The sequence below is a fragment of the Macaca fascicularis genome, chromosome 10 (assembly GCF_037993035.2).
Source record: "Macaca fascicularis isolate 582-1 chromosome 10, T2T-MFA8v1.1".
Taxonomy (NCBI): domain Eukaryota; kingdom Metazoa; phylum Chordata; class Mammalia; order Primates; family Cercopithecidae; genus Macaca; species Macaca fascicularis.
In genome coordinates this window covers 26,426,629-26,449,089 of record NC_088384.1, presented here as the reverse complement: position 1 = coordinate 26,449,089, position 22,461 = coordinate 26,426,629, and the positions used below count along the sequence as shown (strand labels likewise).

General features: G+C 48.8%; 1 protein-coding gene across 3 annotated transcripts in view; it reads right to left on the bottom strand.

Annotated features, from left to right (window-relative positions):
- Window positions 1-22,461, bottom strand: part of SGSM1 (small G protein signaling modulator 1) — a 120,482-nt gene that overhangs the window by 40,355 nt on the left and 57,666 nt on the right. For 2 of the 3 annotated variants that reach the window (XM_005567746.5, XM_065522345.2), the window contains 7 exons: window positions 19,126-19,193; window positions 18,085-18,248; window positions 17,769-17,901; window positions 10,604-10,742; window positions 7,486-7,550; window positions 3,137-3,282; window positions 647-775 (listed from right to left, as the gene is read on the bottom strand). In XM_005567746.5, coding sequence (XP_005567803.2) covers window positions 647-775; window positions 3,137-3,282; window positions 7,486-7,550; window positions 10,604-10,742; window positions 17,769-17,901; window positions 18,085-18,248; window positions 19,126-19,193 — 844 coding nt within the window. Of the gene's footprint in view, window positions 1-646; window positions 776-3,136; window positions 3,283-7,485; window positions 7,551-10,603; window positions 10,743-12,944; window positions 13,110-17,768; window positions 17,902-18,084; window positions 18,249-19,125; window positions 19,194-22,461 lie in introns of all 3 variants that reach the window. The other variant, XM_005567744.5, reaches the window with a different exon arrangement.

The following is a 22,461-nucleotide window of genomic DNA, read 5'->3' as shown; positions in this document are numbered from 1 at the left end:
AAAACGTTACACACTGTATCATTCCATTTATATAATATCCTTGAAATGATAAAATTATAGAAATGAAGAATATATTATTAGTGGTTGCCAGGGATTGGGGCCAGGGTGTGGGTACGGGGGAGGTGAGTCTGGCTATAAAAGGACAACGTGGGGTTCCTTATAGCATCAAAAATGTTCTGCATGTGGGCTGTGGTGATGGACACAGATCTACACACGTGAGAAAACTGTAGGGAAACACACACACACACACACACACACAAACAAATGAGCACAAGTAAAACTGGGAAAGTCTGATTAAGATGAGTATATTATACCATGCCAATACTCTGGTTCCGATATTTTACTACCTTACAGTTTTGCAAGATGTTACCATCAGAAAAAAATTGGGTAAAAGACGCACGATATTTCTCTGCATTAATTTCTTACAACTACATGTGAATCTACACTTAGTCCAAAATTTAAAAGCCTAAAAATTGCATATGTGGCTAGTGTTATGTTTCTATTGGATAGTGCTGCCTTCAGGTTCCCATCTTTCCCGTATCTCCCTCCCCTTCCTTCGTCCAGCATGAAACCAGAGCTCCCCAGCCCCACAGTATCTGGCTCCTTTTGTTGCAAAAGACCCCAGTGCCCATGGTGGGTAACCGACCTCTTTCCTTTCCGTTTCCGTCATCCCGAACTGGTAGTGGCCCAGGAGGAAGGGCCACACGGCCTTGCGGATCTCAGGCTGGATGCCTCCATAGTAGATGAGGCGCAGCAGCTCCCGCTCCTCGTAACTCTGTGGTGGGTGGGGAGGAGCAAAGAGTTTGGTCAACAGAAAAACAGGAGGTGGCTTTAGTAGAGACGGAGTTTCATCATGTTGGCCAGATTGGTCTTGAACTCCTGACCTCCAGTGATCTGCCTGCCTCAGCCTCCCAAAGTGCTGGGATTACAGGTGTGAGCCACTGCACCCAGCCACCCTGAGCTATCTTCTTTTTTTGAGACAGAGTCGCTCTGTCACCCAGGCTGGAGTGCAGTGGTGTGATCTTGGCTCACTGCAACCTCCGCCTCCCAGGTTCAAGTGCTTCTTCTGCCTCAGCCTCCGGAGTAGCTGGATTACCAGTACTTGCCACCACATCCAGCTAATTTTTGTTTTTTTAGTAGAGATGGGGTTTCACCATGTTGGCCAGGCTGGTCTCAAACTCCTGACCTCACGTGATCCGCCCTCCTTGGCCTCCCAAAGTGCTGGGATTACAGGTGTAAGCCACCACACCTGGCCACCCTGAGCTATCTTCTCACCAATATTCCTCAACTCCTGTGCACTTATCCTTCTAGAATACTAATTGGCAATGCCCTAACTGTATCATTATGATCTACTTCCATGATCTACCTGGGGGTATGATCTACTTCTATGATCTACTTCCGTGGTCCAGCAGTCCTGCTTCTTCGACCTAGCCCTCAGATATCCTGGCGTGAATAAGCAAAGTCATAGGCACTTGGGTATTTGTCGTGGCATCGTATGAAAAAATCAAACCCAGGCAACTCTCCAGCTGCGCATCGATGGGTGAACATGTGTCCCTACACGGGTATGCAACAGAGATGTAAAAGAGTGTGGGATACAACTATGGGAACCCACATAAAAAGGTGTTCAGATGGGCGCGGTGGCTCACGCCTGTAATCCCAGCACTTTTGGGAAACCGAGGCAGGCAGATCATGAGGTTAGGAGTTCCAGACCAGCCTGGCCAATATGGTGAAACCGTGTCTCTAAAAATACAAAAATTAGCGGGGCGCAGTGGTACCCAACTACTTAGGAGGCTTAGGCAGAAGAGTCGCTTGAACCTGGGAAGTGGAGCTTGCAGTGAGCCGAGATTGCACCACTGCACTCCAGCCTGGGCAACGGAGTGAGACTCTGTCTCAAAAAAAAAAAAAAAAAAAAAGATGTTCAATGTGTATCGTTAAGTGAAAAAAAAAAAAGTTGTAAAACATATGTAGTATGTAGGATGAGCCCATTTTTATAAAAAGAGAAAGGGCAGGCTATCATGAATTAATATTTTAATTAATTTTCAGCCCATTTTTGCCGTGTGCTTATTTGAAAATATTATCTTGCAATTATTAGTCTTGACTCAGCTCTAGGAAAATTTCTTGGCTGGGCGCAGTGGCTCACACCTGTAATCCCAGCACTTGGGGAGGCTGAGGTGGGCAGACCACCTGAGGTCGGGAGTTTGAGACCAGCCTGACCAACATGGAGAAACCCCGTCTCTACTTAAAATACCGGGCATGATGGCACATGCCTGTAATCCCAGCTACTTGGGAGGCTGAGGCAGGAGAATTGCTTGAACCCAGGAGGCAGAGGTTGCGGTGAGCCAAGATTGTGCCATTGCACTCCAGCTTGGGCAACAAGAGCAAAACTCCATTTCAAAAAAAAAAATTATCGAAAGCAAATTAATCCAAAGTGAACAATTCTAGCTGCTACATCATACACTAATATCTTTTGTGCACACTAGGATGACTTTAACAGGTATGTGATGCATTGTGGGGCTGAGTTTGTCTGTTTTCTTTCTAAAATTTCATTTTCAGGCAAAGGTTTTGCAGCTACAATTAGTCAAGCTGCGGGGCCAGCAGGTCCTAACTGCACATGCGCGGTGGGAAGGCTGCCCTGAAGGGCCCCGGGGCCTGTTCCCTCTCACCTATTCACATTCCAATATTAAAAGCCTATTTCACTTTAGTCTTAGGTGTACTCAACCATAATGGCAAGCTCATTTTTGTATTTTTAGTAGAGATGGGGTTTTACCATGTTGGCCAGGCTGGTCTCGAACTCCTGAACTCAAGTGATCCACCTGCCTGGGCCTCCCAAAGTGCTGGGATTACAGGCGTGAGCCACTGTGCCCGGCCCAGCTGATGCTTAATAATAAATGCTTATAGACCGATTTGTTCTTTACTACTTCCAGGTGAGCATATGTTTTACCTCCCATTCAATCTCCCTACTCATGGGCGGAAGTGAGCTGTAGGTCTTGGAACTCTCAAGAAGAGAAGGGGAACTCCAATTTGCATATGCAGAATCCAAGCACATCAGCTCGAGTCCTGGGCTTATTTCTCAGATAATAAGATGACCCCCCTGGAGCCTCTGCATCACTGCAGACCAAGCCCGGCTAAGCCTTACTGTGCTGTCCTGAAGGTACTGCTCCCAGATCCCGGCTGTCAGCCCCTGTCCAGCATCGCAGGGCAAGTCCGGAGACACGATCATGTGATTGACCAGGGCTGACAGGTGGGTCCTCACGGTGGACAGGTGTCTGCAGTAGGCCAGCCCTGTTGAGGGAGGGAGGGCAAGTGTCATCATCCACCACCTGAAGCCCCTCACCTTGTCTCATGGGGCCTCCCAAGTGCTGTCCCATGCCCCATTTTTAAAAATTTTTGTTTCGAGACAGGGTCTTGCTCTATTATTTATTATTATCATGGCTCACTGCAGCCTCAACCTCCCAGGCTGATGCGATCCTCTCACCACAGCCCCCTGAGTAGCTGGGACTGGAGGCACGAGCCAGCATGTCTGGCTAATTTTTTATTTTTTGTAGAGCCGGGGTTTCACCATCTTGCCCAGGCTGGCCTTGAACTCCTGGACTCAAGTGATCCTCCTGCTTCAGCCTCCCGAAGTGCTGGGATTACAAGCACAAACCACTGCACCTGGCCCACTCCTGTTCTTACTAAACGCCATGACTCAGTGAATTCTCGTCAACTTCCCCTTTTCCAGACAAGGAAGATGGAGCTTGATGCACTTGTTGGCTGGACTGCTAAATAGCTCTATAACCACAGGGAAGTCTTATCACCTTCCTCAGCCTCAGTCAGGGTGACGGCACCCTTCTCTGCTCTAAGCCAAAGCATTTAACTCATAGGCTAGAGGCAGAGAAGGGGCAGAAAGGAAGGTGGCCAGTGACTCTGTGGGCTTGCTGTGCCTCTGTCTGCCTCTAATCCATACAGCAAGAAAGAGAATGTGAAATGTGGACAACTCCTGTTCAAATTGCAGCTGAATGAGTATTTATCCAAAAGAAAGGAAATCAAAGAGATATCTGCACCCTCATGTTTACCACAGCACCCTTCACAATAGCCGAGATACAGAATGAACCTAAGTGTCCATCAATGAATGAATGGATAAAGAAACCGTGGTATACAAATGCAATGGAATATTCAGCCATAAAAAGAATGAAATCCTGTCATGTGCAGCAACGTGGATGGAACTGGAGGTTATGTTAAGCAAAAAATGTGAGGCACAGAAAGACAAATATCATATGTTCTTTCTTACAATGGAATCTAAAAAAGTAGTTTTCATGGAGGTAGAGAGTGGACTGGTGGTTACCAGGGGCTGGGAATGGAAGGAGGTAAGAGGAGGATGCAGAGACGTTGGTTAATGGTACAAAAATACAGTTAGATGGAACACATTCTTGTATTGGATGGTATAGTAGGGAAATTATAGTTAATAATTTATTGTATATTTCAAAATAACTATAAAAGAAGAACCATAATGTTCCCCAAATGAAGATAAATGTTTGAAGTGATGAATTTCACAATGACCTGTACTTGATCAATACACAATGGATACATCTATCAAAATATCCTATGTACCCCTAAAATATGTACAACCACAATATATGTATCAAAAAATAAATTAAAAACAGGGCAGTCCAGTGGCTCAAGCCTGTAGTCCCTGCACTTTGGGAAGCCTAGGTGGGCAGATTTGTTGAGCCCAGCAGTTCAAGACCAGCCTAGGCAACAAGGTGAGACCATATCTCTACAAAAAAAATACAAAAAATTAGCCAGACATGATGCCACGTGCCTGTAGTTCCAGCAACTCACGCCTGTAGTTCCAGCTACTTGGGAGGCTAAGGTGAGAGGATCGCTTGAGCCAGGGAGGTAGAGGCTGCAGTGAACCGTAATTGTGCCACTGCACTCTAGCTGGGATGACAAGGCGAGACCCTGTCTCAAAAAAACATAAAATAAAAATAGAAATTTTAAATTTTAAAAAAAGAAAACAAAAATTGCAGCCGAATTAAAAAGACCCCCCTAAGTCAGTAACCAGGGAGATGCTGAAGGGGCACCAAGTTTGCTTTCAAAGATGGCCCTGCCTTCTTAAAGCATGCCTACCAACGTGCCACCCCTTATCTGGCCCACACTGGCACCTGGAGGATGTTAGGTAAAGTGCCTGAGCAAATGCCAGCCTCTGCTGTTTGCTCTGGCTGTGCCCCTTCCTTCTGTCTCTCCAAGACTATTTCATCCTCAATTCTCAGAGAGAACCCTGGACCTTCTGGAGAATGCAGACTAAACCTTAACAAAAGAGACAATCATAGTGATGATGATGAGGAGGAGGAGGATGACAATGATATAATAGCTAACACACAACACACACTGCATGGCAAGGAGCTATTCCCAGAGTTACATAACTTATCTCATCCCATTCTCCCCACAACCCTAGAAATTAGTTACTACTATTATCTCCATCTTTTTTTTTCTTTTTGAGACGGAGTCTCACTCTCTCGCCCAGGCTGGAGTGCAATGGTGTGATCTTGGCTCACTGCAACCTCCGCCTCCTGGGTTGAAGCGATTCTCCTGCCTCAGCCTCCCGAGTAGCAGAGACTGCAGGCGTGCGCCACCACACCCGGCTAATTTTTTTTGTATGTTTAGTAGAGATGGGGTTTCACCATGTTAGCCCAGCTGATCTCGAAATCTTGACCTCAGGTGATCCGCCCGCCTCGGCCTTCGGAAGTGCTAGGATTACAGGCATGAGCCACCATGCCTGACCATTATCTCCATATTATAGATGGAGTAAACTGAGGTACAAACTGGTTATGTCACTTGCCCAAGTCACATCGCTGGGATCTGAAACCAGGCCACCTCGCTCCAGAACTCGGGTTCTCGGTCACCGTCACGGATGAGCCACATCGACCAACAACATTGTTCCAGACCCATCTCAACCCCCCACCCCTTCCTGCAGGAAGAGCTTCCATTTGGGTCTAGTAAATACTTGCCCAAAGCCTGCTTCGTGCCAGGTCCTGCATTAGGCACTGCAGATGGGTGGTAACAGAACAGATAAAACCCCTGCCCTAGTGGAGTCACACTCTCCCCACCTCTCCAGGCACTCAGGGTGTGAGCGCCACTGCTGTTTCACAGGCCCATGCAGGTTGTATTAAGATATTTCTAGAATCCCTGAATATACACACACGTTTTATCTTCCCCATATAGGCTGTGAGGCTGGGGAAATAAAACCGAAAAATCAAGACAGCGGGGACGGGCATGACGGCGCATGCCTGTAATCCCAGCACTTTGTGAGGCTGAGGTGGGTGGATCACCTGAGGTCAGGAGTTTTGAGACCAGCCTGGCCAACATGGTGAAACCCCATCTCTACTAAAACAGAAAAATTAGCTGGGTGTGGTGGCAGGTGCCTGTAATCCCAGCTACTCGGGAGGCTAAGGCAAGAGAACGGCATGAACCTGGGAGGTGGACCTTGCAGTGAGCTGACATCACGCCACTGCATTCCAGCCTAGGCGACAGAGTGAGACTCTCCCTCAAAAAAAAAAAAAAAAAAAAAAAAAAAAAAAAAAAAAAAAAGGCTAGGCATGGTGGCTCACGCCTATAATCCCAGCACTTCGGGAGGACGAGGCGAGTGGATCACAAGGTCAGGAGATCAAGACCATCCTGGCTAACACAGTGAAACCCCGTCTCTACTAAAAATACATAAAATTAGCCGGGTGTGGTGGCGGGCACCTGTAATCCCAGCTACTCGGGAGGCTGAGGTGGGAGAATAGCGTGAACCCAGGAGGCGGAGGCTGCAGTGAGCGGAGATCACACCACTGCACTCCAGCCTGGGTGACAGAGCAAGACTCTGTCTCAAAAAAAAAAAAAAAAAAAAAAGAAAAGACAAGACAGCAGAGAGGAAAACACAAAGCTTTTGGAGTCAGACAGGCCAGGATCTGAGTCCCAGCTCTGCTGCTTGTTAGCTGTGTGACCTTAGACAAGTCATTTTGCCTCTCTGTGCCTTAGTGTCTTCATCTGTTAAATGGAAATAATCAGAACACAAGTATTATGAATTTAATATTTAAGTTTTGGGGGAGGGATAAGGTCACCTTACTCGTGCTGCAGCTTCTGCTCATGAGAGAAGGAAACTGACATTCATTGAGCATCTACAGCATGCAATACTAGGCGCTAGGGGCTTTCTACGTGGTCCTCATTCAATCCTGAAAACAAGTCCTCCGCTGCAGCACCTGGGGATGCAGTGGTGATTAAACCAAATCTCTGCCCCCAGGGGACCCCACTGTCAGGACCCAGGGATAAAATTTCTCCCGTCAGTAGACAAGGAAACTGAGGCTCACAGAGGTTCATGTAATGTCACTAAAACCAGACATTTAGGGAATAGAGAAGGAGAGGTCCAAATTCCAGAGCCAGTATCTCTTGATGTTGCTGGCATACAGCAGGCACCAATAGCTGCTCCACGGAGACACACTGGCAATGAAGCCCTATACGTACATCCATAGAAGGCTCTGGAGAGGATCTGGTACTTCATATTGTCACAGAGAAGTTTCAGGGGAGCCCTGCAGGTGGAGAAAGAGGGAGATGCTTAGAATAGATCCAAACACAGCCCAGATTTTCTGGAGAGGGTAACCATGTGTTATCTCTAGAGGGCAGATTAAAATCAACCACTCAGGGGGACTGTAGGGAGGGCACCTATTATCTCTACTTGTACAGCATTATCGCCTCTTCTGCTACCAGCCCCAATATTCCCCTGAGAAATCATGCTCTCCACAACTCTCTGTCTGTGTGGTTTGCATGGGGATGACTCTGCCCACTACAGGACTCAGGTTGGAGTCATAGTGATTGGGGCAGAGATGGTCATGTGACCCAACCTGAGCCAGTGAGAATTAGCCCTGGGACTTTTGTTGGAATTACTAGGTAACAGACACTTCTCTGCTTGGGTTTCTAAGCCAGTGGGATATCAGGCAGTGGCTGCTGGGAGCCATCTTTGCCACTGCATAGGAAGCGCCTGTCTGAGGATGGAACCATCATAGAGGCAAGCAGAGCCAAGAGCTGAAGAAACAGAGATTCCTATTTCGATCATCTGTATCCAGCCATGCTTGAAGCCACTGTGTCTCTGAACTTCTCAGTTATGCCAACACATTTCCTTTTTTACTTGAACCAGTTTGAAGTGGGTTTCTATCCCTTGCAGAAAGCGTTCTGATTTCTAAAGTGATCCAGTTGAATCAAGCTGAACCAAATTGGGATTCGGAATCTGGCTGATTGCTAAGTAGGTGACATCTCAAAGCTTCCCTTTGTGTGAGAATTTTTGGGAATTTTTTGGCTAAAAGAGGTGAGAGGAGTCAGATTCTAGCATTGTTGGAGAAATCCAGGACACTGAAGGGAGTGTTGTACACTCTCATAGAGGATAGAATGGAAGAATATCTGCATATTTGTTCTCAGGACATCCCAGGAGAGATCCAGAAAAACAGGTAGAGTGGGGCAGGGCAAGAGGAGCATAGCTGAAGTCCTCCACTTAGGCATAAGGAGGCAGGTAGGAACATTAAGCAGGAAAGAGTCCCCCTTTGTGCCCTCAGGTTGGTGAGGCTCAGACTTGCTCAGGTTACGTGAGAATAGGATCGCATCAACAGCTTTCCCACTGTAGACTTCGCTTTCTGCAAGGTAGTGAGTTCTCCATCACTCAAGGTGTGTAAGCAGATGCTACAACAGGAGAGGGGGCAATGGGTTACAGCAGCCTTTCTCACTGGTCCATGGACCATCAGCCCAAAAGTTACTTGGAGTTTCTCCAACATGTGGATTCCTGGGTCCTGCACATACCTACTCAGTCAGGACCTCTAGGAAGTAGTCCAGGAACTGGTATGTCTTGCCACCTAGCCCAGGTGATTCTGATGCACAACAAGAGAATCTTCAGGCCGGGTGCAGTAGCTCATGCCTGTAATCCCAGCACTTTGGGAGGCCGAGGCAGGCAGATCACTTGAGGTCAGAAGTTCGAGACCAGGCCGGGCGCGGTGGCTCACGCCTGTAATCCCAGCACTTTGGGAGGCCGAGACCGGCAGATCACGAGGTCAGGAGATCGAGACCATCCTGGCTAACACGGTGAAACCCCGTCTCTACTAAAAAATACAAAAAAAAAAAAAAAAAAACTAGCTGGGCGAGGTGGCGGGCGCCTATAGTCCCAGCTACTCGGGAGGCTGAGGCAGGAGAATGGCGTGGACCCGGGAGGCGGAGCTTGCAGTGAGCTGAGATCCGGCCACTGCACTCCAGCCTGGGCAACAGAGCGAGACTCCGCCTCAAAAAAAAAAAAAAAAAAAAAAAGAAGTTCGAGACCAGCCTGGACAACATAGTGAAACCCCATCTCCACTAAAAACACAAAAATTAGCCAGGAATGGTGGTGCATGCCTGTAGTCCCAGCTACTCGGGAGGCTCAGTCAGGAGAATTGCTTAAACATGGGAGGTGAAGGTTGCAGTGAGCTGAGATCACCCCATTGCACTCCAGCCTGGGCAAGAGAGACTCCGTCTCAAAAAAAAAAAAAAAAAGAATCTCCAGTAATATTAGCACTTCTCAAACTTTAAAGTATACACATGGTCTTGAAACCGTGTTAAATACAGGTTCTGATTCAGGAAGTTTGGGATGAGAGACTCAGAATTTGCCCAGGTGCTGATGTTGGTTCACGGACCACACCCTGAGGAACCAGGGGGTTGGATGACTTCAAAAATTTGATGCCGACTCCCACCCCTTACATCCTATGGCTGATGACTGGACCATCCACTGGGACAGAAGCCCCACAAGGACAAAAGGGTTCCATTCTCTCAGGCCAGGCCAGGTCGGACCAGGTAAAAACAAAACCAGTCTCATGAACTGGCTGAATAGTTTCAAAGAGACGAAAGATCTATGGGCAAACAGGAGATGAGCTTGAGATTTAACTTTATACAACAAAACAGGAAGTATCATTTACTGAACAGTACCATGTGCAGGTGCCACATTCTGGCCACTTTAAACCATTATCTGAGCTGGTCCTTACCACAGCCATATAAAGTAAGAACTGGAATTCCCACTGTGTGGAGGCGCAAACTGAGATGTGGTTGTCATTAAATTAGAGTTCTGGGATTATTCTGCCTTCTAAGTGTATGGTAGGACTGCACTTGCTGTCCCCTTGTGGATGGGGCCAATGGGCTGTGAGTGGATATGACATGTGCTGCTTTTGGGCAGAGCCTTTTTATTGTGGGTTCCAACCTCTGCAGTTACCTTTCCCTGTCACTGTGACTGGCAACATTCAAGATGGTAGCTGCTCCATTGCCCAGGCCCTTTAGTGTGGAAAAAATAGCACCAGATGACCCATGATAGAAACACAGCATGCACGAGAAATAAACTTTTGTTATAAAAAAGCCACTGAGATTTTAGGACTGTTTGTTACTGCACCATAACCTTGTTTATCCTGACTAATACATGTGACCCTCTAACAGCTAGGATTTCATGGCCAGGATTTAACCTATATCTGCCTGAGTCCACAGGTTATTTCATTCTGAATTCAGTGCAGGGTAAGATATGGGCATCTACAGATTTCTGGTACATCCTTCAGCTCCCTCCATGTGCAGCTCAGGCTCCTCATACCTCTCGTGGTTGCAGCCATTGGTTGAGCCACCATCAGCCGAGCCACTCTGTGAACAGGAGGAACAGGAGGACTTCCGGGGACTGGGCTGCCATAGGGATGGGAGGTTGCTCACGGAGACATCCATCAGATCCTGGGGCACTGTGGTGGATAGAAGGAGGGGCAGAAGAATCACCCTGGTTAAGCCTATGTGGGTCACAGAAATCTCACCCCAGAGCAAGCAGTTCACCCGCCCCAGCCAGCACAGAGATAGGAAAAGACCCTGAAGGTGACAGTAGGAAACAGCAGCCCCGAACATCCTTGAGTCTACCTGATCCAATGAAAGCCACCACCAAAATCTGGTGGCCCTGAGAGATAGGCAGAGCTGATGACAGCCAAAGAGAGAAGAAGAGGACACAGAGAGCCAAGAGCCAAGGAAAGAGGCCCAATCCCAGAGCAGGAAGCCAAACCTCACCATGTTGTCACTTAGTCATACTAACAGGATGCTGCAGGAGGGAAGGGGAGGCTGCTGGATGATTCTGGAGAAGAGACAGGCCTCACGGGTGAGATGGAAGGGAGCCTGACTTAACAGATGAGGCAGGGCACCCAAGTGCCAGAGACCCAGTGAAGCCCTGCTGATGAAGAGGGCACCTGCGCTGTCCATGGTTCTGAGGCTAAAGCTGCTCCACCAAGTGGGTCTCAAACATATTAGCGACTCCCTAAAATCATGTGGGAGGCTTGTTAAAAAGCAATATGACTGCCTCACACTCTGGCCTACTCAACTAAATCCTGGAGACAGAGCTCTCAAATCTGTATTTCTAAAGCAATTTCGATACAGCAAGTACATTCAACAGACTCTGATTTCCCAACTTGTGGACACTGGTGATTCCTGACCAGCCATTCTTAGGATACAGCACTCATAGCTTCCTTTATTTTTCTTTCTCAGCTTCATAAAAACTGCAGTGTCTACAAAGCCACATAACAAACATACTGGGGACACATGCATTACAAATTCTATAGTCAATTTCCTGGTCTCTTGGTAGTCCTAGACAGGCGCAAAAGCTTTATTTTCTTTAAAACAGGGACCCATAAACTTTTCCTGCAAAGGGACAGCTAGTAAATATTTTAGCGTTTGCAAGCCATTTGGTCTCTGTCATAAGCACTTGACTCTGTTGTTGTAGTACAAAAGTAGCCATAAACAAAATGTTAAAAAGGAAGCATGCGCACATTCTAATAAAATAAATAAAACTTTATTTATAAATAGTGAAATGTGAATGTCATATCATTTTCATGTCATAAAATATTACTCTCCTTTTGGCTTTTTTGGATCATTTAAAAATTGAAAAACCATTCTTAGCTCATAGGCTGGTATAGAATGGGGCTGAATTTAGCTCACGAGTCTTAGTTTTCTTTTTCTTTTCTTTTTCTTTTTTTGAGATGAAGTCTCGCTCTGTCATCCAGGCTAGAGTGCGGTGGCCAGGTCTCAGCTCACTGCAAGCTCCGCCTCCTGGGTTTACGCCATTCTCCTGCCTCAGCCTCCAGAGTAGCTGGGACTACAGGCGCCGCCACCTCGCCTGGCTAGTTTTTTTTTTTTTTTTTTTTTGTATTTTTTAGTAGAGACGGGGTTTCACCGGGTTAGCCAGGACGGTCTCCATCTCCTGACCTCGTGATCCGCCCGTCTCGGCCTCCCAAAGTGCTGGGATTACAGGCTTGAGCCACCGCGCCAGGCTGAGTCTTAGTTTTGTAATCCCTGTTGTAGGAAGTGAAGAGAGTGGCACACCCATATGTCATGGTCCCCACAGGACAGCTGGTAATACCCTGACTCTTCCCTTGGGCCCCAAGGTAAGGGGGAGTTGTGGAACTGGTCCTCTGGCCGTCAGCGCTCCGTAGCTGACAAGGTCAGCCCCTACCCACTGACAGAAGAGGAAGCTGCTATATGATGTAGTTCTCGCAGCCACCAAATGTGGCTTGTTACACTATTCTTCCCCATGTAACTCACCCATGAGCTAGCCAAGGAAGACCAGTAAGCCCCTGTAAAGTGTTCTAGAAAAATAGCCCCAGTTCTTAGCCAATCTCAGGGGTGCCCTGACCAGTTTAGCCCAAGCATGGTAACCGTGCCTTCCTCCGTCTCAGCCTCTCACACTCGCATCCACACAGGTAACACCAATTGATCCCTTTGCTACTGAACCTACCACACTGCAAGCTGCCTTCCATAGGGTGGAGGCTAGACAGCAGGAGGGCATCAATCTCTCTGTCTCCATCTCCCTTCCTGCCTCCATCTCCCTTGGGACCAGGACTCAAATGACAACATGGCAGAGGTGGCTGGCACCCAGCCCCCAGGGAAGGGGAGATCCCAGACATTACTGGGGGGCTGCTCCTTCAGGCTCGGCGTGGGGAGAGTAGTGTCCCATCTGGCTCGCTCCCACTGACTCCCTCTGGCCACCACCAGCATGGACTGGCCTGCAGGAACCATCATCCAGGCAGGGCCCACAGAGATGGAGGAAGTGCTGCCCAAGAGGTCGGGGGCAACTTGAGATACAAAACAGAAAGAACCAGTGAGGTGGGGGTTCAGAGCCATCTCAGGACACTGAGATAGCTGGAAGAGTCCGTTTCTGGGGGCTCCAAACCTCCCCCTCCCTGGCTCCACACAGATCCCACATATACTGTGTTCAATTAGAAGAAAGAATGCCGATTTTTATAACGTGCCTACTATGTGCTGAGTGTCAGGCTAGGCAGTTTGCGACCTGAGCAAACCTAAGGACACCAGTTATTGTCCTTCACGACCCTGTGAGGGATGCATCCTTCCTCTTCCACTTTGCAGAAGAAGAAACTGAGGCTCAGAATGATGGCACAACTTAATCACCCAAAGCCCTGCCAGGCAGTAGGCCATTTGCAAGTCATCCCTCCTTGCAAAATGGGGGATGGTGATGACAACCTGGGAGGGCTATGGTGAGGACGGAATGAATTAAGATAAGGACATATCTAGTCTTTTTTGACCGAAGTCCCTCTCCTCTTTCCCCTAACAACAGCTGTCCCTACTGAGTACAGTACTATCATTATCCCCTTTTACAGACTGGAAAACTGAGGCATGGAGAGTTTAAGCAACACGCCCAAGACCACCCAACTAATAAGCAGAGGAGCCAAGATCCCAACTCAGGGGATTTGACTTTCTTTTTTTTTTTTTTTTTTTTTTTTGAGGCAGGGTCTTGTTTTGTCATCCAGGCTGATGTACAGTGGTACAGACGTGGCTCACTGCAGCCCTGATCTCCCAGGCTTAAGTGACCCTCCATCTTCAGTCTCCTGAGTAGCTGGGACTACAGGCACGTGCCAGCATGGCCAGCTCATGTTTTTAAAATTTTTTGTAGAGATGGAGTTTCGCCATGTTGCCCAGGCTGGTCTCAAATTCCTGGGCTCAAGCCATCCTCCCACCTCAGCCTCCCAAAGTGCTGGGATTACAAGCGTGAGCCACTGTGCCTGGCCTGAGGACCTGACTGTCATCCTACTCTTTCTACCTCAGCTGGTTTCTCATAGGCACTTCTCTCCACACCACCTGTTCTCAACCTGGGCAATCCTGTCGATGTTTGGAAACACTTTGGGTTTTCACGCCTTGGGGATTAATTAGGTGCTACTGTTGTCTAGTAGCTGGAGGTCAGGGATGCTGCTCAATATCGTACACAAGGCAACCCCCACACAAGGAATTATTCAGCCCTAAATGTCAACAGTGCTGAGGCTGAGAAATCCCACGCTAGACCAGCACTATCCAATAGAAACACAATCAAGGGGCTGGGAGGTGGCTCACTCCTGCAATCCCAGGACTTTGGGAGCCCGAGGCGGATGAGTTGCTTGAGCCCAGAAGCTCTAAGCCCAGCCTGGGCAACATGGCAAAACCCCATCTCTACAAAAAATCAAAAAAAAAAGTAGGCAGGTATGGTAGCTTGTGCCTGTGATTCCAGCTACCCAGGAGGCTGAGGTGGGAGGATCAACTGAGCCCAGGAGGTCGAGGCTGCAGTGAGCCACGATTGTACCACTGTACTCCAGCCTGGGCAACAGAGCGAGATTATATATAATCTTTATTTACAAAAACAGGTGAATGGGCCGAATTTGGCCCATGAAAAGGGGTTTGTTGACTTCTGATTTAGGCCCTCTTTCAGAAAGAACTTCATACCTCTCACAGATAGAAACCTGTCACAGATGGAAACCGTAAGATGACTGTTTTTGTTAAGCCTGTGAGGCTCAAGCCCCAGAAAATCAACCAAGGATGCGGTTGCCATTTCCATGTGGGTTGAAGCTGACCTTGAGAATGAAGGCAGTGAAAGCACAATGCCTGCTCCCTGCCAGTCAAAACGATGCGCATGGAGTGGTGGTTACAGGCACAGGCTCTGGAGCGAGACCTCCTACGTTCAAATCCCAGCCATGACAAGAATTAGTTATGTGATCCTGGACTGGTCGCTTAACCCTTCTGTGAATCAGTTTCCTCCTTGCAAAATGGGGGATGGTGATGACAACCTGGGAGGGCTATGGTGAGGATGGAATGAATTAAGATAGGGACAGCGGGACAATGGACAGAAGTGGGCCTGGCACACAGTGGCACTCAAGACACGATATCTGCTATTGCTTACTAAGCATCTGCCAAGCGCCAGGCCCCATGTCAGGTCACCAGGTGTTTTAGGAATGATCTTGCTGATTCCTCAGAATATGATGCTGGTGGGGAGTGCTGTTACCCCATTCTACAGAGAAGGAAGTGAGGTCTGCGGAGGACAGGTCACTTAACCACACCGCAGTGGCAGAGCTCAATACAGTGATGCATTCTTTTCTCTAAACCAATGGCTCTCAACCAGGGGCAATTTTGCCACCCTTCAGAGGACACCTGACCATGCCTAGAGACATACCTGGTTGTCACAACTTAGAGCAAAGTAAGTTTGCTACTTGGCATCTAGCGGGTGCTCAACATCCCACAATGCACAGGACCACCTCCTACAACAAAGAATTATTCCATCCCAAATGACAGTAACACTAAGGTTCAGATGTCCAATTCTAGATAAACTGAATTAGTTGGGTGTTTCCTCAAGGGCAGATGAGGATCCAAGTGCAAGTTCCAAAGGCACATCAGTAAGGGAGGGGCAAACTGAGACAAAACAAGAAAAGGGGAGGGAGTAAAGGGTTAGTCGCCAAGCAAGTTACCAATAGAGGTAACTATGCTTAATCTCCCATGGAAGCTCTAGGAGTCTGTGCAGAACATGTATGTCAGAGTTTGCCTCACAAAGGGAGAGGGAGCTGGGACATTGATACACTAACTCCTATCAGCCATGAGCTGAGGGCTGCTCCAGGGAGGCACTGGTTCCCTGATGCTTCCAATATGCCCCATCCCTGGCCAGAAGGGACTCTTGCGGCCAGAGAAAACCCTCAGGCAAAGAGATACTGAGACAGAGAGCTGCAGTTGGTAGCTGAACAGCATGCACAGAATGAGAAATGCTGAGGTTGTGGGTGAGCACAGCCAGTGTCTGTTCCACTGGCCTTCATCAAGCCACAGGAGGATGACATGGAGAATCTCCAAATAAACTAAACACCCAGCACTCTGCCTAGCTCCCAGCGGGAGTGTGCACATTGCCTGTTGGATGAGAAGCTGTGGAGTTTCCTGGGAAGGCAACTACAGGGGATCTAGCCCTCTCTGATAACAGGCTCTCAAGTGGAACTCTTAATGAATGTTGGTCTTCACAGGGGTGGGAAGCCCAAGTTCTCGGGCAACAGGACAGTAGCTGGCTCAGCATCCCAAGGGATTTCACCCTCATACATGGAGCCTTTTCAGCCTTGGGGCCCACAAGAGCCTTGGTGTCTGGCCAGGATTTTGAGCACCTGGTTCCATGGAGTGGCTGGGAGGCCCTGATCCAGGGCAGGAACAGACATAGTCATGTATACTTCAGGACACTCTGTAGTGCTTAAGGGATTCCAGCCTTGTCCAGGAGGACATCTGCTCTCAAAAGAGCCTCTCACTGCCCAGCACGTGGCTGCTTCAGCAAAGGGAGGCTCAGAGCCATTATCCTCGGATGGGAACATCAGGGCCGCTGCATGTTAAATAAAATGAAGTGAACAGAAAGAGCCTACCACTCAATACTGATTTGTTTAACAGACACCCATACCATGCTTCATAAATGCCAGGCCCTCTTCTAAGTACTTTTCAAATCTTAATTCACTGAATCCTCACAATAGCCCCGCAATGATGACGCTTTTAGCAGTAAGAACTTCCATTTGCTACGCATCTGTGTCACGAAGGCACCGTGCAACCTGCTTGCCATTCACCATCATCTCATGTGCTTCGCCTCTATTGGTGTCAAGTTTGACTACAACTTACTGAGGGCCTACTGTGTGCAAGGCCTTACTCCATGAGCTCTACGATGAATATTTCATCATCTCATTGACTCTTTATAATAACGAGAAGTAGAATATTAACAACAACAACATTTGAGTATTTTGTATGTGTGTGAAATGCCTGATCTCATTTTAAAAATATTTTAATTTGCATTTATTTTGAGACAGGGCCTCACTTTGTTGTCCAGGCTGGAGTGCAATGACACAATCACGGCTTATTGCAGCCTCGACCTCCCCAGGCTCAGGTGATCCTCCCACCTCAGCCTCCCAAATAGCTGGGACCACAGATGCATGCCACCACACCTGGCTAATTTTTGTATTTTTTGTAGAGACAGGGTTTCGCCATGTTGCCCAGGCTGGTCTTAAACTCCTGGGCTCGGGCAATCCAAAGTGCTCCCTCCCAAATTTCGGCCTCCCAAAGTGCCAGGATTATGGGTGTGAGCCACCATGCCCGGCCGCCTTACCTCGTTTGATCCCCAGAATGACTTATGTAACTGGTGCTATGAACATACCCATTTTACAGATGAGGAAACTGAGGCACAGAGGGCTGAGATGACTTGCCCAAGTTCAGCCAGGATTCCAGAACCTATGCCATTGCCACTACCCCAGGCCACCTCTCCTAGTGTCTTTATTAGACAAGTAGAGGGTGGTTATTGTTCTTATTTGGGGGGGAACTGAGGCTACCAAGAAACCAACTTTGTTTCCAGATCTTCCTGTTAGCCCCAGAATCCAGACCTGTCATCTTCTAGTTTTAAACACCTGGAATCATTTTCAGCATCAGTTAGCAGGTGACTCCCCAGGGCCCGGGACAGAGCAGCTCACCGAATTCCGACTGCATGCCAGGGTAGATGATCCTGAACACGTAATCCGTGGCCTCGTCATCGTCTTTGTCTGAAGATGTGGACTCGGCAGAACCCTGAGGGCTTCGCTTGCGTAGTTTAGGAAACACTTTGCCCTGCAAGAACATGTCCCAAAGCAAGATCCTTGGGACACACCTGTCCCCACAACTTGCTTAGTCTGAGGGTATCAGTGGGGAGCGCATGAGGCCACACAGCCACATAAGGGCACACAGGCAAAAACAACCACCCTCTGTGACCAGCCTCCACCCCAACCTCCCCGGGTCCCCATGATCACTCACCTTACCCCGCTGGGACCACAGTGGCGGGTCCAACTGCCCATGCGGGAGCAGCCCATTCTCCAGGCACGAGAGGAACTGCAGGAGGTGCCCACCCTTGGGGAAGCGGAAGGGCGGCCTCTGGATCCCGTCCTGGCTGACCAATACCACTGTCCCGCCGCTGTCCACTGCCGCCACCAGCAGCCAGAGAAGACCCATTGGGAAGTCACTATGAGGCACAGTGACAGCCCCTTCCTGCAAACACATCCCCCAGGGGTGCCAAGCCAGACCCAGGGATCCTGCTCTGAGGCTCTGGGAAAGGCCTGGGCAAAGGTCAGGAGCAGTTTTTACCTCCCCGGAGTCTCTCTCATCTCACCCACCATCCACCTCTGACTGGGGACTACAGGACAAAGTCAAGAAGAACCAAGCTGACCTTCCTGACATTAACCACCAAAAGAAAAAGATGCCCCCTAGCACCCTACGCTCCTCAGGAATCCTTTACAAATCTACCCGACCTATTTTTGTATGGAAGCCTTCAACGTCCCCTGTCTCCGGACAGTAGCTGACTCTGGCTAGCATGTATTGAGCACTTACTGAGTACAACCACAGCATGTTAGAGGCACTGTCTTATTGAAATACAATATCCCTAAGAGTCCTATCTATTATTGCCTATTTTACAAATGATGAAACCAAAGCTCAGAGAGGTTAAGTAACTTCCCCCAAGGTCACACAGCTGATCGATGGCAGAGTCATCTAAGCATTATCAGTGCTTAGTGTCAGCAACTAATGCCATAGCCATAGGTGGATTTCATGCTGAGCCCTTAACATCCATCATTTCATCTTCACAACTACCCCATGAGAGGGTCCTGTTGTAATTCCCATGTTACAGATGGGGAAACTGAGGTACAGAGAGGCGAGGTCCCTTGCCCAAGGTGGCACAGGTAATATGGGGTGTCCACCATATCACTGTCATACAACGCTAATGAATAGGCAGGGGTGGAGACAGGCAGGCGATCCAAGAGGATCAGAGGATCACAGCCCCCTTCCTGTCCCCACAGTCCCTACCTTGCTGGTGGCAGTGCAGGTAGACAATCTCCTCCAGGCGGATGGTCATGGCATAGTCCCAGTAGACGCTGGAAGTGGAGGGACGGTCAGGCTTGCAAGACTTCTACCTACCCCAGCGTGCAGAGAGGCTCAGACGCCAGCAGACCACACCCAGGAGCTCCTCCACCCTTCCCACTAGGTCCCCCGCATGTGTGTCCCATCCTGCCCAGACTCTATCTCCCCTTCTTCTGGTCTCAGAACCCCAATTTTCCGAGGTTACCATCGTCCCTACCCCCAGTCCATATGAGAGGTGAGGTGGACCCCACCCACTCTCCACCCTGGGACTCCAGGAATGGCCACCTGACCCAGGCCTGGTCAATCAACCTGTCCCACTGTTCCAGCCACAATGTTCAGTGCAGGACTGACTCCTGACTCTGGCAGAACCAATGAGACTCAATTATATTAGGTTTCCACTTGAATGACTGGGAAAGAGACGCCTCATTCTGTCTGGAGAGGAGTGATAAGGGCAGAAGTCTGAAGATGGGGCCGGGCGCGGTGGCTCAAGCCTGTAATCCCAGCACTTTGGGAGGCCGAGACGGGCGGATCACGAGGTCAGGAGATCGAGAGACGATCCCGGCTAACACGGTGAAACCCCGTCTCTACTAAAAAAAAAATACAAAAAAATAGCCGGGCGAGGTGGCGGGCGCCTGTAGTCCCAGCTACTCGGGAGGCTGAGGCAGGAGAATAGCGTAAACCCGGGAGGCGGAGCTTGCAGTGAGCTGAGATCCGGCCACTGCACTCCAGCCTGGGTGACAGAGCAAGACTCCGTCTCAAAAAAAAAAAAAAAAAAAAAAAAAAAGAAGTCTGAAGATGGAAGCGACTATGCCTGAGAATGGCGTCAAAAGACAGGAAGACAGAGCAAAGAGATGGAAAGAGTGCAGGTCCCCGTCATTCAAGTCCCTGGATCCATCCATGCCTGAAGCTACTGCCCCTGGAGTTTTCAGTTCATGTGGGCCAGTGCTTAAGTCAGCTCGAATTTGGTTTTCTCTAACTGGCGTCTAGGAGTCTTGACTAAAACACATCCTAACTCCAGGCCACTATGTGTCCATGTGCAGCAGTTAGAATAGCCACTCAGTAGCTTCACAGGTCCCCAGCAGTGCAACTTGAGGGTTTCTCTGAGCCTCAGTTTCCTCATCTATAAAATGGGGACTAGAATAACACCCACCCCATTGTGTTGCTGTGAGGATTAAATAGAATCACGTATTTGAAGGGCTCAGCACAGAGATGATACATTAACAAGTGCGTACCTGGGAAGTGGTCCCTATGATTATGTCTTTAAGCGTTTCCATTTCCAGCTCAAAACCTTGCTGCTGTCCTGTCCTGAAACAAATAGCTTTTCTCATCAGAACACACCAGGAGGTGGAGGCCACAGGAACTTGGGCTTTGTGGTGGCCATGGAAATGCACCACTCAGATCTCCTTCAGAAGACCTTGCTGAGGGGAGCAGAGCAGATTAACTTCAGAGGGCACCCCCTGGATCTATCACCACATTTGCACTGAAGCCGTGCTTCCCTTAGGCTGCTCCCAGCCAGGACCTAGCATGCTGGAGCACTAGTGCCACTCATTCCTGCAAGACAAGGAACTCCTCCAACAGTCAATGGTCCACTGGAGACTTCCAACTGACCTGGCCAAACGGTCTTAGAGCCGTGCTGTGTCTCAGTCTCCTTCTGCCCGACCTTCCTTCCTTCCTCCTCTTCCTCCCTGCATGGCGGTCTGAAGGCTCTCCCTGTCTGCTCCTGCCCCTCCCTTAACCTGCACAGGTGTGTCCCCAGTAAATCTCTGCTGGTCCAATACTGTCTTGGTGCCTGCTTCTTGGAGGACCCAAACTAACACAGGCTTCAAAGTCAGCAGCGTTCAAATCCCACTTCCACCAGAGACCTTAGCCAGTTCCTACCTCAGTTTCTGGCCCTCAGTTTCCCCAGCTGTGAAATGAAAAAAGTGGAATAGGCTCAGAAAAACCTTCAAGTCACGCTGCTGGGGACCTTTTCTCTTGGAAAGCCCTTCCTGCCCTGGCCTGTACCAGAATCAGCCTCACCAGAGTTCACGGAAGTAAACGTCCTTCGAAGACAGTCGAGGACACAAGGGTAGCAGCCTCTGTTGAGCCCCTCCCATACCCAGTCTAGTCAGTGTGTCCTCCCTGGGCTCCCACAGCCCCGTGTGCCCATCACGCTGGGTTGCAACCACCTGTCCTCTCCTCTGATTCCCCAAAGGGTGCCGACACCGGCAGAAGGGCTCTGTTTTGTTTGCTTCTCTGTGATGCTCAGAGAATGTTCACAGTGCATAGTGAATGCTGAGCACTGGAAATGCCCAGTGAACAAAGCCACTACCAGCCATCAGCAAGGAGGAGCTCTGTGGCCATAGTCTCTTTGGATCCACGAAAATGACATCAACAGCCCCCATGACTGACAGCCCTGTCCAGGTGCCAGGCTCCCAGCTAAGGGTTTTCCACGCACTTCTGTTACATAAATTCTCCCTATATGCTTATTCAGAGGTTCCCTTACTACATTCCCATCCTACAGATAAATAATCTGAGGCTCAAGGAAGTGGAGCTGATTGTCCCAGGCCGCATAGCTAGGAAGGAGCAAGGGCTGTTTCTGGTTTTCTTTTGCATGTTTTAGCAGCTTTACTGAGGTATAATTTACACACCATAGAATTTACTCACTGTAAGTGTACAGTTTGATGAGTAAATATACAGATTTGGGCAACCATCATCACAAGCCAGTTTTAGAACATTTTTACCACCCCCAAAAGGTTCCTGTTGCCTGTTTGTGGTCAGTCTTCCTTCCCACCTACAGCCCTAGGCAACCAACAGTCTGCTTTCTGACTCCACAGATGTGCCTTTTTCTGGACATTCCATCTAAATGAAATCCTACATGCGCCCTTCATGGCTGGCTCCTTTCATGTGATATAAGGCTTTTGAGGTTTGTCCATGTTGTAATGTCCACTGGTGATTTATCTCTTTTTATAGACAAGTAATATTCTGTTGCGTGGATGGACCACAGATGTCTACATCCATTCTTCAGTTGATGGGCATTTGGCTTGCTTCCAGTCTGGGGCTATTATGAATAATGCTGTTATAAGCATTTGTGTGTAAGTTTTTGTGTGGGCCTAAGTTTTCATTTCTCTTGGGTAGATCCCTCTGAGTGGAATTGCTGGGTCACATGATAAGGGGATGTTACAAGAAACTGCCAAACTGGTCTGCAAATTGGTTGTCCTACCAGCAGCACAGGAGGATTCCGCTGCTACTCCACACAGTAGGGTTGAGATCGGAGGCAAGTCCAGCCTGACTCCAGAACCC